Here is an 18,035-nt window from a genome sequence, read left to right on the forward strand (position 1 = left end):
GTGCAAGTTTCAGAGTCTCTTCTGACATCCATTTTGATCTTTTCCTTCTTTCTTGTCTTCTTAATGACTTTTTGCTTTCTTCCTATATGATGTTCTTGATGTCATCCCACAACTCTTCTGGTCTTTTGTCTTTAGTGTCTAATGTATCAAATCTGTTCTTCAGATGATCTTAGGACTTGGTTAAAAAAAAACTAAACAAACTCAGCACAGCTTTAACAGAAAGGGGAGAGCTGTATTATTTTTTCTGGTGCCATAGAGAACCTGCCTCACAGAACCCAAGGGCAGGGAGGTGTCAGGTGTCAAGAACAGAAGATCAATGCCCGGGTCCTTTGAGTCTCAGGAGGACCTCTCTACAAAGACTTCTTATCTCTGCATCCCTCTGCCTCATTCTTCTCACTTGGCATAAACCAGCTTTTTCCGTTCTCAGTTCACTGAACAAGAATTCATTTGCACCAGCAAATTCTGAGTTCACTTCCCCATTTCAAGAACACAGCCAGATCCTCCCAGAACATTTCATCAAAATTTCCCAGGAGGATTGGCCTGGCGTGAATCAGGTGCCTACTGTCAGGATGAGGCTTTGACTGTGACCCTCCTGGGTCAGGGTGACGACGTCCAGAGTCCCGCTGCCTGTTTTACAAGGAAAAGTGAGGCCTGGAGTCACATAGCTGTTAAGTGGAGGAAGCCAGACCTGATTCTAATGGTGTCTGTTGCTGGAGCGCATCTTGTTAACATTCTGACAGGAATGCTCCTTGGTGCTGGGCCACATGGTCGCTGGGTGACTTTTGTAATGGTGGTGGTGAGGACTGGTCAGGGTTTCTGGCCAGGGAGCCCAAGGGCCCATATTGCGCCATCACCATGGTCAGCCCTAATCCAGGGCTCTGGAACCCAGAGTTTTGAAATCTGATCCTGGTTCTTTAGTTTGTGTGTTTCTCTGGTGATGTGGTATATGCTTTGCCTCCGGCCACCACGGACTCACAGCATAGTGGAACCACCTGATTGGAATAGTGAGAGAGAGACTCTGCGTAAGTCTCCCAGTTTCTCTGTGCTTATTGGTTGTTGTGTGGATTCAGTGAGTGGTCTTGATGTCACAGTGGCCACCACGGAGTAAAGAGTTCTAGAGATGGCAGCAATTTTGTTAGCTTAGTTACTATTGAGGCCATTGGAACTCAGGATGACCCCATGTGCGTCGAAGGAGAAGTGTGCTTCGTAGTTTGAAGGCTGTGAACTCTCAGAAGCAGACTGTCAGGCCTGTTTTCTTAGGCACTTCTGGGTGGGTTCAAACTGCCAAACTTTCTGCCAGTTGTGCCACCCAGGGACTCAGATACCAGCTTATTAACTGTGAAACAATGGGGGGGAAAATAGGACTTTTAACTTTTAACTCAGCCAGCAGGATAGGGGCAAGGAGAGGGGCCAGGGTTTCAGGCAGAACTGACTTGGAAGCTTGTACAATGGCTGGGAGTAAGGGCAGGATTGGGGTGCGGACCGACAGATGAGAACAGATGCAGTCACATAAACATGTTCATACAGCTGTTAAAGAGACCAGTTCATTGTGGTTGAAGCCAAGAATGTATAGTGGAGACAAGTGGGGGGCCATGGAGGCTGGTGATGCAGACCAGAGCCAGTGTAGAAAACACTGTGTGCGCATGTGTTTATTTACTTGACAGACATTTACCATGTAGGCATACAGGAGATCCAGCTGTGAACACAAGAGACACAAATCCGTACCCTCAGTTTAGGTCTTCGTAGTGGGAGGCAGATACCAACCCCCAAAAGAAAATACACAGGGTGTCAAAGCAAAAAAACAAAATAAAGCAGGGAAGGAGGGAGGAAAGGAATGCTGGGTAAAGGGAGGAAGGGTGCTTAGGGAAACCCTCACTATGAGGGGTAAGCAAGCCATGCAAATCTCTGGGAAGAGCATTTCAGCCTAGGGAACAGCAAGGGCAGAACCTTGACGGGGAGGAGGGATAGCAAGGAGGTTTGTGTGACTGAAGAAAGGGGCAGGGACTTGGGAAAGGCTAGACTGTAGGACTTTGGGACCATTTCTGAGGAGTTAGCCTTTTCCTTCTAAGTGAAGTGGGAGCTGTGGGACCATTTTTGTTGTTACTGAAATATACACAGCAAAACATACACCTGTGCAACAACTTCTGCTGGTATCATTCATTGACTTTGACATTCTTCAAGTTGTGTGAACATCCTCACTCTCCTTTTCCAAATGCTTCCTCCCCTGTGAACAGAAACTCACTGCCCCTGGGATTGCCATCTAGTCTTTCCAGTTTTCACAGTCGATTTGATTCCATATACGAACAGCCAAACCCATTGCCCTGGAGTGGATTCTTATAGGACAGGGTAGAACTACTCCACAGGATTTCCAAGGCTGAAATTCATGCAAGCTGACTGCCACATCTTCCTCCAGTGGGTTTGAACTGCTGACTTTTCAGTTAGCAGTGGAGTGTTTGAACCTCTGAACCACCAGGGTCCTTTGATTCCATATAGATAATTCATAAAAGCACAATGCTTAGTGCTCAAGGCAGATGTTCTTTACTGACTGAGCTCAACAATTGTTTTGTTTAAAACATTGGCATATTTTTGGTTTAAGGTTTAATTAAGGTTTAAAGATTGTCTCAGGGAAATAGTTTTGGGGAGGTTCATCTAGCCTCAGTGGCGCCAGAAGTTCTGGATTCCAGGAGAATTTCAAAGTTTCTTCTGCATTTGAGCAGGATTCTTCTATAGTAATTGTTCAGTAAGGGTAGCAGGGCAGTTCTTCTGGTCTCATGACACAGGGGAGGGAGTTGTTCATGGGGTTCATTAGTTGTACATTCCATTTCCTCCTTCTATTCCTGGCTCTCTCTTTCTTCCTCTGTTACTCCAGGCAAATAGAGATCAGTTGTTGTATCTTGGAAGGCTGCTTGCCAGGTTTTAAGACCCCAGCCATTATGCAATGAACTAGGACTTACGTGTAGGGTAGAACTGCTCAAAAGGGTTGTCAAGGCTGGGACTTTTATAAGCATGCCTCACCAGGCCTGTGCTCTGTAGTGCCTCTGGATGGTTTTGAACTGCCAACGTTTGATTTGTAATTGAGAGCTTAACTATTTGTGCCACCCTCAGAGTCCCAGTGGCAGATAGACTACCAGTTGTTTCTCCCGTTCCCAGCTAGAGGGCATTAAGTTTGTTTTTCAACAAGGCTTTCCACCAGTTCATTCTGGTTCACCCTTGTCTTTGTTATCTGTTGATATTGCTCCGTGCCTTTGAGTCAGACTCCACTCCTAGTGACCTAGTGTAGGATTTCCAGGATTGTAAATATAGGAGCTGAAAGCCTCGTCTTTCTCCTGCATTGCAGCTGGTGGGTTTGAACTGCTGACCTTGGGGTTAGCAGTCCAATGTTTAACCAAGAGTGCCACCAACACTTCCTTAGTTAGATGGTACAAAAGTACCATCAAGTCAGTTCCAACTCCTAGCGACCCTGTGTAGGGGTTTTGAGAGCAGCTGGTCGATTTGAAATACCAACCTTGCAGTTCCCAGTCCAATGCTTATTCTGCAGTGCCACATCAGGTCTCCCCTCAATTATCTAGTGATGCTACAATAGAAATACCACAAGCAGAAGGCTTTAACAAAAATTACTATTCTCTCATAGTTCAGGAGGTTAGAAGTCCAAGTTCTGGCTCTAATGGAAGGATGTATGTGTGTGTGTGTGTCAGCTCTGGGGACAGGTCCTTGTCTCCTTTCAGCCTCCGTAGGCCCAGCAGTCCTTGGAGATCTCCATGTGTCTTGGCACCAATCATGCCCTGGATCTAGGAGCTTCACAGTACAGGGACCCCAAAGGTTGCGCTCCATCCTGACTCTTCTTTTTGGATGGCAGTGGGTCACGGGCCCCAGCCTTGGGAAACTGCTTTATATTAGACCAGGGCTATGATGGAATGACAGGTATTACAGCTGTTGTTAAGTGCCTTTTGGTTCTAACTCATGGAGACCCTGTGTAGGGTTTCTAAGGAGTGGCTGGTGGGTTTGAACCACTGACCTTTCAGTTAGCAGTCCAGTGCTTATCCTACAGTGCCATGCCAGGACTACAAGGGCATTGCAGCTCTTCCTTAACCTTGTGTCTGTCACATCAGGTGACTTTGTGGGGAGTCATTCCGTGACTGCCAAACCAATGAGCATCATGGTCCGGCCACACTGGTACATTTTGGGTGGGTATAATTCATCCCTGATAGACTCCCTGCTGAGAATTTACAAAAAAATATGTCATCTTTTCTTTGCATGGATTTCAGGTGACATGACCTTTGTGGTATAGAGTGCCTCAGGGTTAGCTCATGAAGTTGGTTACATGGCCAGGCACTGTGAACTCTCAGATTTTGTTTTAGAACTTGTATTTTAAGAATATGTATACCTGAGAATCACCTAGAGACCTGGTTAAATTGTACATTCTGATTCAGTATGTCTGGAGTGGAGTTCTGGGGTGGCACTGTAGGATAAGTACTGGATTACTAACCACAAGGTTGGTTCAAACTCACCAGCCGCTCCTTGGAAACCCTATACAGGGTCACTATGAGTCAGAACTAAGTTGGCTGCACTTAACAACAACAACAACAACAACAACAACAACATATCTGGGGTAGAAAGGCAAATTCTTAGCTGGGAATCGAGCTGGAATGAACCAGTTCGTAGCTCTGGTTTTCAACCAGTCTTTTGTACATTCCTCCTTGGTGTTAGAGAAGAATATTAAAAGTACCACAGACTGCCAGGAGAATAAACACATCTTTCCTGGAAGAAGTACAGTCAGAATGCTTCTTGGAAGACAGGATGTGGAGACTTTGTCTCTCCCACTTAAGGCATGTGCTCAGGAGAGACCAGTTCCTAGAGAATGACATTTTGCTTGGTAAAATGGAGGATGAGCCAAAAAAAAGGAGGACCCGCAATGAGACAGATTGACCCACGTGGCAGCACCAATGGCCTCAAACATAACAGCAATTGTGAGGATGGAGCAGGACCGGGCAGTGTTTCCTTTTCTTGGGCAGAGGATCACTATGAGATGACACCTAACAACAACCACCACTTTGAGCAGACCTATGGAGTCCTGGTGTGGCGCTGTGGGTTAATGCGTCAGACTCAAAGCCATTTGAACTACAAGATAGGTGGTTCAAATTCACCAGCTGCTCCTTGGAAACCCTATACAGGGTCGCTATGGGTCGGAATTGACTCAACAGCACTAAACAACAATGTGAGTCTCTAGGGTGGATTCCAAGAGTGAAGGAACTGGCTTAGAGCACACTGATAATGCACAAGGTTTAGTTTTGTCCTGCTTTAGTGGATTCTGCAACCTGGCTCCCAGAAGTGCCTCTGTTAACTTATTGTCACAGCCAAGACAAGTTTTTCATCAGGGAGCCACCTAGCCCTGTATTTTAGAGCAAAATGTGCTGGCAGAGCAGTGGATTGAAGGGGCAACAGGAGGCTGGGAGCCATGGGAGCTGCGGGCTGCTGTTCGGCTGGGAGGACCAGATCAGACATACACTAGTTTGAGGCTAAGCATCTCTCCTGTTCATCCCGTCCTTTTCTCCTGAAAACAGAGCAGCTCAGTTGAAACCCCATCTCTCTCACAGTCTGCATGCCTGCTGTCTTCCTGGGTTCTCAGTTTCTATTCCTAGACCTCCTCACCAGCTTGAAGTCAGCCCCTTTTGACAGACATATCAGTCAAGACATAAAAATGCGATTTTTATTAGAGCAGAACAACTCGGCTGTCATTGGCCCCTGACTCTCCATTGACGTTCCAGATCCTGTCTTCTGCCTCGAAACTGATACCATTCTGTGATGAAGCGTTCAAGGGTGGGTGATTGTCACAACCAAGATGGTGATCATCACTAGCCTGGCACCTGTTCTGAGGGGGCAGAGCAGCCTCTCTCTCAGGCAGACCACACCTCCAGTCACCTGCTCTCCTAGCCACAGTTTAACCCAGCCACGTGCTACAGGGGGAAAGGAAGGTTGTTTCCTTAAGAAAAAAGTTCTGCCATCTCTTCTTTGCACGTGTGTCTGGTGGGCATTCCTTTGTGGTATAAAGTGCCTCAGGACCACACGATGAGTCCCTATTTTGTGTCACCACAGTTAGGAACATTGTGCTTCTAATCCGTATTAGTTTGCCAGGACATATTGTATGCCAGGCGGTATTCTAAGCATTTATATGTGGTGAATGCTTTAATCATCGCTCCAAAAATTTTTGGCAATTAAAAAAATTGAGATATAGTTCATATAATATAGAATTCACCACACTGAAGACCTGAAGTAGAGGAAGAAACGTTCCAGGGAAACAGCAAATCCAGTGGCCTTCAGTAATAGGAGTGGGCTGGGGGTAGAAAGGAGGCCAGACAGGGCAGTGGTTCTGTCTCTGTCCCTTAACGCTGTGCCCAACCCATAGGAGGAGTTCAAGGCATCCTTCTTGAATACGCCGAGGAAGGGGCCCCTCTGCAGATCCCTGCTTACAGGGAGGGCCTGTGAAATGGAAACATAGCAGGTGGATGGAGGCAGTCTGCGCATGTTGTTAGAGCCTCACCTCTCCCATCAGGCCAAGTGGGCAGTCCTTTAGGATGGGAGGCTCTGACCAGTGTCTCAAATAGCATCATCCTGGGACAGCAAATCTGGTGGCACTGTCTTCTTCGTAAGAGTCATAGGCGATGTTCCCCACCAGCCTGGGCTTCCAACCAGGTGCTGTGGAAAGGTGCTGACCCTCCTCAGTCTTTCTGAATGTACCTGAATGAGATGATGTCACATCTGCCTCAGATCCTCCTACCACGGTTGCTGGCTGGTGTGTGCCCTCCCAGCCACGCTGGCCCAGCTCCTCCTCAGGCCTGCTGAGCCCATGCCCTTCTCTTGGCCTTTGCACTTACTATTCCCCCCACCTGGGAAGCTCTTTGGTCCAAATATGTGTGCTGTACCCACTTCACGTCCTTCCAGTCACCTCTCTGTACCCCTGTCCACCTTCCATTCCTTATCTTTTCCTTCCTGTTTTCTGTCTCCTCTCTCTAGAATGCAAACCCTGGGTTAACAGAGACTTAGTTGTGTCTCCAGCATCTAGATCAGGACTCAGCCAGAGTAGGTGTTCTTCAAATACTGACTGAGTGAATGAGTTTGGAAAACGAATCATCTTGGCCCACCTCACAGAGTTGCGTGAATGTGAAAGTTCCTAGCCTCCGTATTTCAGATAGTGTGGGCTGCATACCTCTGCCATGTTGTAGGTGGCTATTTTAGTTGGTACGTATTTGATGTCTTAATTGTTGGTGTTACTGTGTACCGTTAACTCAATTCTGATTTGTAATGCCTGAGAATAGCTGTCCCATAGAGTTCCTGGTCTGAACATTTTCCGGAAGCAAGTCTTTTCTCTGCATGAACTCCGGTGGTTTGAATTGCCCACCTGTTGGATAGCAGCTCGGCTGAGCTGCATTGAACCCTTTGTTTCTGGTAGGTGCTGTCGAGCCAGTTCTAACTCATAGCAACCCTTTGCACAACAGAACAGAGCACTGTGTGGTCCTGTACTGTCCTCATGGTTGTTAGTTTGAGCCCATTGTGGCAGCTGTATCCGGCTGTCTTCTTGGGGGTCTTCCTCTTTTACGCTGACCCTCCACTTTCCCAAGCTTGATGACGTTCTCCAGAGACTGATTCCTCCTGATAGCTACTGGGCCTCCCATTTAATGTCTAGTTACTTTCTATTTATGACAAGAGATCATGATTTTCCATTTATAGTAGGAATGTAAAGTTTCCTTTAAAAATCAGACTCATTCAAGTTTTTAAAAGAAAGTAGAAATACTTCTAAATTTGCTAGACTAAGAGATAATTTATCTCACATATCCAATTATACAAGAAAACATTTCTGAGAATAAAATGCTAGTTATTCCCTATCATTTATGTAAGAAAACATTTGGTTTATAACAGTATACTGTGTCTAGAGCCCTCCAGGGAATCTGCATTCTAGAACTTGCATTGATAGCCCCAAACCCTAAACCAAATCATACCATGTCTAGGTCCATACCCGAAGCAGTAGACACAGGTACATAGTGGTGGTTGGTGGTTATGTGCCGTGGAGTCAGTTCTGACTCATAGCGTCCCTGTACAGGGTTTCTGAGGCTGTAAATCTTTACAGGAGCAGAAAGCCTCATCTTTCTCCTGTGGAACAGCTGGTAGTTTCGAACCTCTGACCTTAAGGTTCGCAAAGCGATTCGTAACCACATAGTTGTTGTTAAGTGCCGTCGAGTTGGTTCCGACCCACAGTGACCCCATATAGGGTTTCCAAGGAGTTTTACATTCCACTGCTAACCTAAAGGTTGGAAGTTCAAACCCACTCAGAAGTAAAGACCTGGTGACCTGCTTCCCCTAAGATGGTAGATCAGAAACCCCTGTGAAGAAGTTCTACTCTGTAACAGCCGGGGTGGCCGTGAGCAGAAATCAACAGGACAGTAACAACAGTTGGGGAGGACAGAGGACCAGTGTCCTATTGAGGTTATAACAAATGACCACAACCAGAGGGGCTTAAAACAACACTAATTTATGTGTTTATGTGATTATAAATTATTATCATTTCACACTCTGGAGATCTGAAACACAAACTCCATTTTATTGGACTAAAATGAAAGTGTTGGCAGATTTGTTCTCTTTCTGGAGGCTCTAGGGGAGAAATCTGTTCCCTTGCTGTTTCCAGCTTCTAGAAGCCACTGCATTCCTTGGCTTGTGGTCCCCCCTTCTACATTCATTGGCTCTCTGAGTCTTTCCCATGCTGCTCTAACATGCCTCCTCTAGGGTCAGATCTCCCTTTCCTTCCCTTATAAGGACTCTTTTGATTTCTTTGGACTCTACTAGACAATCTAGGTGGGGAGCATTTGTTAGCTTTCCTCAGATACTAATAACTTAAGTTTAAAGGATTTACAAAATAATGCAAACTCTCCCTTTGATTAGCCATATGGCATATGTTGTTGTTGAATGCCATGGAGTCTGTTCTGACATAGTGTTTGGGTTTCCAAGGAACAGTTGGTGTGTTTGAACTGCCGACATTGTGGTTCGTAGTCCAGCACTGATCCTACAGTGACACACCAGGAGTCCATGGCATGTGTATATTGTTGTTGTTATTGTTGTTAGGTGCCGTTAAGTCGGGTCTGACTCATAGCAACCCTGTATAGGATTTCTGAGGAATGGCTGCTAACTTTGAACTGCCAACCTTATGGTTCCAATGTACCTTGGGGTCCAGTGCTTTACCCCATAGTGCCACACTAGAACTCCTGCCTTATGTATACTTGTTATTTTGTTGGGACTTCTAACCCAGGGGTGAGAAATTCTATTTTACTGTGTTGCACACCACCTCTAGGGGGCAGTATGAATTGTTGGTTTCGTCTGTTGCTTGGCTTCCATCAGCTCTGTGAGCACTTTGAATACCGAGTATTTATTGTGACCTTTTTGAGGATGGGAATACATCTGATACGTCAGAAAATGCATTGGGGGAAAAAAATAGGCCCCAAATGATATATTTTTCTTTCAACTAACAGATCCCAGCAATGTTGGGATACAAAGAACAGAATCACTGGGAAAGAGGAGGAGGTGACATGAGGTGGGTTTTGAAGGATGAGTAGGAGTTTTGTACTATGAGATACATTTGGATTGCCTCTTAGTGGGGGCTTGGTGATGGCAGTGTTTGTGTGCCGTGGAGTCAGTTCTGACTCATAGCAACCCTGTTTAGATCTTGGAGGCTGTAAATCTTTATGAGAGCTGAAAGCCTCATCTTTCTTGTGTGGAGTGGCTGGTAGATTCAATCTGCTGCCTTTAGGGTTAGGAGTCCAACTCGTCACTCATTAGGCTAGCAGGGCTGTTTTATTGGAATTTAGGGCCATCATTCAGTTCATTGTTGTATCATTTAACCCTCTATTAAATACTTTTCTGGACCCTCAGCCATGGCACAGACTTTGGTTCAGACAGATTTGAATATCGCCCCACTCAGGTGTGACACACACACACACACACACACTTCACACTGGCCTGAGTGAAAGGAGGACTCTATCGTCTCATGTGACTGAAAAGTCCAAGAGGGTGCTGGCTCCAGGCACAGCTGGGCATGGGAGGCTGGGAAAGGATCCAGGCTGTCTCCATCGTGGATGTTTCTGCCCCTCAGAAGGTGTCACACTCCATGGAAAACGCGGAGGACCCAAACCAGACCCTGTCTGTTGCCTTGGAGTCTATTCCAACTTACAGCGCTCCTGTAGGCCAGAGCACAGGGTTTCCAAGGTTGTAAATCTTTACAGACGCAGACGGTCACATCTTTTTCCCATGGAGCAGCTGGGTTCAGTTCCCATGCGAGTGCTTCATTCACTGTGCCACCAGAGCTTCTGTGGAATATGAAAGGGTGCTCATAACTAATCAGCAGTAAAAAATAGCTCGTTCCTTTATGGGGGTGCTAGTAGCTATAGTGTGGTGCTGTAGGATAGGCATGGACTGGTAACTGGGAGGTTGGCAGTTCAAACCCACCCATCCCTCTCGGAAACCCTATCTAGGATTGCTGTGAGTTAGAACCCAGTTGACAGCATACAGCAACAATGGCAGCAGTAGTTCTCTGTCCTTATCAGTGAGTATGAATGGGGGAAGAGACATAGGACTTTTCTAGTAGATTCAACCAGTCCCTGAATTGAGTCTTTTGGCCTGGCTTGAGATGTATTTTTAGCCCTAAACCAATCACATATCTAGGAAGATAAACACTGGTTGGCCAGGCCTTGATCATGTGTCTGCCTTAGTTGTACAGGAAGTGTTGTTTTCACCCTAGCACCCGGCTTCAGAGCAGAGGAGAAGTGGCTTTCCAAAGGGAACCAGAACAGAAAGATTGGGTGTTATTGCCACTTAGTGGCTTTGTGGGCTTCAGGCAGTTTGCTCAAAGCCTCAGTTTCCTCGTCTATAAAATGGGACAGTGATGCTGAAACAGAGGATTATCGTGGGAATTAAATCAACAGAGAGCAGAAGCAGTGTCGGTTAAGGCAGCCTAAGGAGCTAACTCAACCATAGAAACGGGAGCATTTGCATGCCTCAGCAAAGATGCCGAGCTCTGGGGGGATTGAGTTACACAAAGGAGTTGTGCTCCCTGAACTAGCACTGCCCCCAGAAACAGCAGTTCTCCTGATCTCTTTGTGAATCACAGTATGTTATTGTTCTTCTCTGCAGGGACCTGGCACTGTGCAAGGTTAGGCCCCCAACATTCTCAAGGCTGAAAAGCTAGCTTCTCGTTAATACAGACCAGGCATTGGCCAGTTGAGGAGAATTCTGATCGTCTGGCCTCAGAGGAATTTGTGATCCCTGAAATGTAGACTCTGTAGAGTGCTCGCTCTTAAGCATAACTGATTCGTAGTATTTTTTTCCAGTTCCAGTTTTTTTTTTTCCCCACCTCAGAGAGAATTAATAATATAACATTGAAAGACTCGTACACCTTCTCTGGAGTCAGCATTAGGGACGGAGCTGATAAGACTGACTGTGGTAACAATGAAGACTTTGCTTTCACGTCACATCCACTCCTTAGACTCTTGACTATATTTAACTCACCTCCTCAGCACAGGTCATCCGACTTATGGTAAGTGTAGGAACATTTCATGCTTTTTTGTGTGACTCTAAGCCTTGCATGGAGCCCTGGTGTGGCGCTGTAGGATAAGCACCGGACCACAAGGTCGGTTTCAATGGCAAGGCCGGTGGTTCAGACCCACCATTTGCTCCTCAGAAACTCTATACAGACTTGATGGCACATAACAACAACAGAGCCTTGCATGGAGTCGTGGCGTAATGCTGTAAGATAAACACCAACCAACTGCTCCTTGGAAACCCTATGCAGGGTCACTCACTGTGAGTCATAATTGACTCAATGGCACCTGACAATAGCAGCAGTAAGCCTTGCATACAGGAACCCTGATGACACTGTAGGATAAACAGGAGCTGCTAACCATAAGGTCAACAGTTCAAATCCACTAGCTGCTTCGCTGGGAAAAGATGAAGCTGTGTGCTCCCGTAAACATTTACAGGCTCAGAAACCCTACACAGGGTCACTATGAGTCAGAAATGACTCAGTGGCAGTAGGCTGGGTTTGCACATGCCGATGCTGTCGTCTGCACTGCCCTTTCCTTTTCTGTTGCCCACAAATGTTTCAACTTTCAAATCCGTGCTCTAATGTCTTCTCATTTATTCACCCACTCAACCAACATTCACTTACTCAGCCGGCCGTGTACTAGTTAAATGACAGTGGTGAACCAAACCGAGGGCTCATCTTCATGGAATTTTCATTCTAGTGCTGGGGACCATCAATAAAGGAAAGATGTAATACAGTAGGAACTGTGCCAGTGGGGAGACTGGGAGTGGTAGTGAGTGTATGTATGGGCGCACTGTGCCATTTGATCTCTTCTTCGTGTTCACTGTAGTGACCAGCAGCTTGTCGTTTGAGACTGCTTGATCAGGGAAGGCCTTGCTGAGAAGGTGGGCTCTGAGCTCAGTCCCGAGGGAGGCGGGTTGTCTGGGTATCCACAGGCAGACTTCATTTTATTGTGCTTTGTAGAAGTTGTGTTTTTTACAAATTGAAGGTTTGTGGCGACGCGGCATCAAGTGAGTTTATCAGCAGTGTTTTTCAAGCAGCGTGTGCTTACATCCTGTCTCCTGCCACATTCTGATAGTTCTCACAATATTTCAAACATTTTCATCCTGCTGCCGCACACTTAATAGACTACAGTAAAGTGCCAACGTCAGTTTTATATGCATTCGGAAACCAGAAAATTCATATGACTCGCTTTATTGAAATACTTGCTTTATTGCGGTGGTCTGGAACTGAGCTGGCAGTATCTCTGAGGCTTCCAAGCAGAAGGAATACTGAATCCAGGGTCCCAAGATGGGGGTGAGGTGGTGTATTGAACAACAGCTAGAAGGTCTGCACAGCTGGCCGGTCAGAGGGGTGAGCCAGGGTCTGTGGCTTGTGGCTGAGGATGGCTGAGCAGAGGGGCCCCCTGGCTGCTGTTGGCATGCAGAGGGCAAGAGTAGTGAGGGGCCTGGGCCTTGGCCTGGGCCTGGGCCAGGGTGGTAGGGTCATGGAGGAGAGGTCACATTTTGGATGTGCAGTCTTTTTCGTGAGATGCGCATAGGCTGGACATGGGGTGGGAGAGAACTGGGTGGGCCACATCCTCAGAGGCCCTTTCTGGCTCTGCAGTCACACATGGCCTCTCCCTTTGCTCAGACCCTGGCTTGGCACTTGCTGTCTGTGTTTTATTTTATCGTCTCTGTCTTTTCTGGGTGCCATACACCTTTGGTATCTGGATGAAAGCTATGGGATTCCTCCCCAGAGACAGACTTTTGTGCACACACACAATTCGTGTTCAGTTCAGTGATGTTCCCAGATTCTCCTGCAGGCCATCCCTGGCTGTCCTAGGCATCCTGGGATTAGGGTTAGGGACCCTGGACAATGGGAGATCCTCTGGCTGGGGCCGTTGCACTACAGGGCCCACCATTTACAGGAACGAACGTGAGTGGGGCTGACTGCCCAGTGGAGTACAGCTACTGGAACCTGCTGGACACCTGGGTATGACGGCATCCAGCAAAGAGGCCACACAGGGAACACTCACTGAAGGATTGAGGAAACAGTGACTGGCAAACCAGATGATTCACAGTGTTCTACACCTCTGCAGAAAGTCTTAAAAGTCTGAAAACCTCCATTTTATAGACGAGGAAGTAAAACCTCTGCAGAAGTAATGTGCTTGTCAAGGTGGGTCTCCTACCTGTTCACCATCTCACCACACCTTGGGTCTTGGATGCATCGTTCCTTCTGTTTGGATGCCTCTTGTCCTAAGCTGACCTCAGAGATACTGCTGTCACGTCTGGGGGCTGAGGGTAAACTTCAAGTTAGGCACTGAGTTAGGGGTCAGAACAGTACCTGATATAGATGTTGTTGTTGTTGTTAAGTGCCGTCGAGTCGGGTCCGACCCATAGCGACCCTGTACAGGGTTTCCGAGGGTGTAAATCCTTACGGGAGTAGAAAGCCTCATCTTTCTCCCGCGGAGCAGCTGGTAGTTTCGAACCGCTGACCTTAAGGTTCGCAGCCCGATTCGTAACCACTACGCTACCAGAGCTCCCCATACTAAGTGCTTATTCAACCTCAACCACTATCCTGACAACACTAGGTGGACTGGAGCCTGGGGCTCCCAGCTCCCATATGATGTTCCTTCTGTTTCCCAGTACTGCCCAAAATACTGGTGGTTTTTGTGGCCAAGGAATATAATGTGGCTGCGGGTCAACAAGAACAAGAAAGCAACGGATCCCAGTTCACTTTCACTTTTATCCTAGTTAATCCTTACAACAGGCCTGTGAAGTAGGATTTATTGTTACTCCCTTTTTACAGACCAGGAAACTGAGGCCCAGAGAAATAAGTAGAAGAAATCTGGGCTCACCCAAAGGTCTCCAAATCCCCAAATAATTAGTGAGCTATATGTATAGTTAATGCTAACAACTTAGCACTTAATTATATACTATTTCATACTGTATTGTATATAATTTAATACTAATTGCAGGGTTTCAGAATGAGCTGAAGTGAATGGGGGTGAGAATGTCAAGGGAGATGTAGGGAATTGAGCTGGGTCTTGGGGAGAGACTGGAGTGGGATTGGAGTGGGTTTCTCGAAAGGAGACGCTGTGATTTAAAGTATTCGGGTCGTCCTAAACCTAGGGAGTAGGGGGCCGGGATAGTGCTGTTTAGTAATGGAGTAATTACATGTCAGTGTAACTCTGGTTTTGGTGAAGTTTTGTACACAGTTCCAGGTTCTGGGCTAAGTCCTTTCCACATGTAGCTGCAGCCAGTTCACATTTAGACTCTGTGTTCCAAAGAAAGATCCAACCAGAGGATGTCACTATCATCCTCATTTTACACATGGAGAAGCCTGGACCCAGGAGGAGACTCGAGAGCATAGGTTCGCTCCAGCCCAAATGCAGAAAGGTGGGAGGTGGAGGTGGGAGTACAATGAGTAGTGAGGAATAGGGTCTTGCTACTCAAGTGTGTGTTCCCTGGGCAGTGCCTGGGAGCTTGTTAGAAATGTAGACTCCTGGACCCTCCCCAGGCCAATTGAATCAGAATCTCCAGGAGATATGTGTCCATGTTAGTGTTTGAGAATCACCTGGCAGGTGTTAATAATGGACAAGAAACTCAAATGGCTATAGGAAGGACTTCAAAAAAAATCCATGGAAAATGTGGCACCCTAGGATAAGCATCCAACCTCAAGGTCAGTTTGAACCGTAGGGTCGGCTGTTCAAACTCACCAGCTGCTCCTTGGAAACGGTATACAGAGTTGTTATGAGTTGGAACTCGACTAAACAGTACTTAACAACAACAATAGGAGGGACTTCCAAATGTTCATGGAACATTCCATTATCTTATCATTCAATTTTTCCAAGAACTTTGGGAAGCCCACTAGTGTGTCTGACGCAAACCATCTCCTTCCTGGCAGAGAGAAGGTTCAAGGAGGAAGGCCAGGGCAGTCCACCACAAGCTAAGATAACTTTGGGTTCTCATAGATCATCTAAAAATGTTATTGAATGCTTCATTTCATACCCTAGTATGTCGGTGGTCATTTTGTTATTTACAAATAGCTATGTCAATTACCATGGGACAGGAGCCGTGGAACAGGAAGATGCATGGAATATGTTTCCATGTATCTTAAATGGAGTAATGATAACCACTTCCAGAGCAGCTGTGAAGACCAGAGGAGAATCACATTGTCATGGATTGAATTGTGTTCCCTCAAGATATGTGTCAGTCAGCTGGGCCAGGCAGTTGATTCTCAGTGCTTTGGCAGTTATGGAATGATGTTGTGATTAGCCAATCAGTTGTAAGGGGATTAAGGTGGGATGTACCACCTTTACTCAGGTCACAGCCCTGATCCTGTGTAGAGGGAGTTTCCATAGGGTGTAGCCAACACCACTTTTGATCTTATAAGACAGAAGCTAACAATGAGTGAACAAGCGGACTTAACTGTCCCCAAGAAAGACGAGCCTCCTGGGATTGTGTGCATCCCAGGGTCCCTGCACTGAACTTTTCATTGACCCAGGGAAAGATTGAGTCCAAGGCACATGGAGTTTCCCATAGAACATCAGGCTTCCAGATGTTGAAAGGAGACAAGGAGCTGACAGAGAGAAAGCCTTTCCCTGGAACTGGGTTTCTGGCTTCCTAAACTGCAAGCAAATGAATTTATTTGTGGCATTTCCATTGTCGCAGTCTTAGGCATCACAGAAACGTGCATATGGACGTGCCTGGCAAACTGTCTCCACAGTTCACATGCTGTTCTTCTGGAAGGAACCAAGGTTCTCCCCAGACCTGATGTCCTGCCAGCAGCCTTCCTGAGGTCCTCTGTACTTCATAACACGCTCAGGAGGAGGCAGGTCCAATCCCAGGGAGGCCAGAGTCACCGCCACGGGTGTCTCAGGAAGCCAGGGATATAAAGTGCTGGTTTCACTGGTTTTTTTTTTTTTTTTTTTACCTGTTGTTGTTGTTAAGTGCTGTCAAGTCAGTTCTGACCCATAGTGATCCACTATAGGATTTCCAAGGGGCGATTGGTGAATTGGAACCGCTGACCTTGTGGTCCTGTGCTTAGCCTACAGTGCCACACCAAGACTCCTTATAATTTCATAATGTCTGCTCACTTCCTTGATGGGCCAGATCAGCCTGTGGGAAAGCCCCAGTGAAACACAGAGGTTTTCTGTGCTTGTTTCAGAGACATCAGGAGGAGAGAGGTAGGGCCCTGCATCCTGGTCCCAGCTGGGTGGAGGGAGCAGGGGGATCATGGGAGGGGAAGCTGGGTGGCAGAGACAGGTGAGCAGACAGCAGCCGCCTGGGGCCTGTGAGAAAAGGCAGGGAAAGAGGGGCCAGGAGCGACTCTCTGGGCCCTGTTCCTCAGGGTCAGAGAGAGACGTGAACACAGGAGGCGATAGAGCAATGGAGATCGGAGGGTAAGGAGAGGCTGACTACCCACAATTGCGGGCAAAGGAGGGAGGGTAAGCGGAGACTGAGCAGTGAGCTGTAGGGGCCGGAAAAGCCAAAGGGAGAGGGTTTGGAGGATGGAGTGGCCTAGAGCGGTTGGGAGGGATGACGATGAGTACGGTTCTGGTAGAATGATGGCATTAAAGCCAGATTTCAAGGAGTTCACAAGAGAAGGATAGAGGTCTTTTCATTCACTTCTCCTGTGATATTCACTTCTCCTTAGATATCTAGTGCTGCTATAACAGAAATACCACACATGGACGAATTCACCAAACAGAAATCGATTCTCTCACAGTTTGGGAGACTAGAAGCCCAACTTCAGAGCACCAGCTCTGAGGAAAGGTCCTTGTCTCCTGTCAGCACCTGCAGGCCCAGCAGTCCTTGGAGCTCTCCCTGGGCCTTGGCATCAGTCTTCCCCCAGATCCAGGAGCTTCACAGGGCAGGGAGCCCAGGTCTAAAGGGCACACTTCACTCCCGGCTCTTCTGTCTGGTGGTAGGTCCCTCTGAGCTCTGTTTGCCCTGTTTCATGTCTTTTAAATCTCAAAAGAGATTGACTCAAGACACAACCTGGTCCTGCAAATTGCATCCGGCCTTATTAGCATCATGTTGTTGCTGATGTTAAGTACCAGTGAGCTGGTTCCAACTCATAGCAGCCCTGTATAGGGTTTCCAAGGAGCAGCTGGTGGGTTTGAACCACCGACCTTGTGGTTAGCAGTCTAGTGCTGATCCTAGAGCGCCACCCCAGGACTCTCATGCCCATGCTAGAAGTGAGGATTTACAGCACATAGGGAAATTATACCAGCCTCCATCATATATTATGATTACATTCTATTAGATGTCATCATGGGAGATGACAGCATCTTAACTGCCAAACCACAGAGAATCCAGACCCAGCCAAGTTGACACAAAGCCTTAACTGTCACAATGATCATTAATTAGGGCTTTCAATTGCATTTCTGTTATAAATGTCCTACTTGCCATTTAAAACCGAATTCCTGTAACTCGCTGTAACTTAGACTTGTTGTTGTGAAGTACCG

At 46.9% G+C, this 18,035-nt stretch overlaps 1 protein-coding gene across 1 annotated transcript in view; it reads left to right on the forward strand.

The window, feature by feature from the left end:
* The window catches only part of KIAA0556 (KIAA0556 ortholog), a 255,125-nt gene that overhangs the window by 37,020 nt on the left and 200,070 nt on the right, over positions 1–18,035 (forward strand). The window contains exon 2 of the mRNA XM_006859897.1: positions 13,491–13,555. Within this exon, the coding sequence (XP_006859959.1) occupies positions 13,491–13,555 (65 nt within the window). The remainder of the gene's footprint in view (positions 1–13,490; positions 13,556–18,035) is intronic.

The sequence above is a fragment of the Chrysochloris asiatica genome, unplaced genomic scaffold (genome assembly GCF_000296735.1).
Source record: "Chrysochloris asiatica unplaced genomic scaffold, ChrAsi1.0 scaffold00034, whole genome shotgun sequence".
NCBI classification, from domain to species: domain Eukaryota; kingdom Metazoa; phylum Chordata; class Mammalia; order Afrosoricida; family Chrysochloridae; genus Chrysochloris; species Chrysochloris asiatica.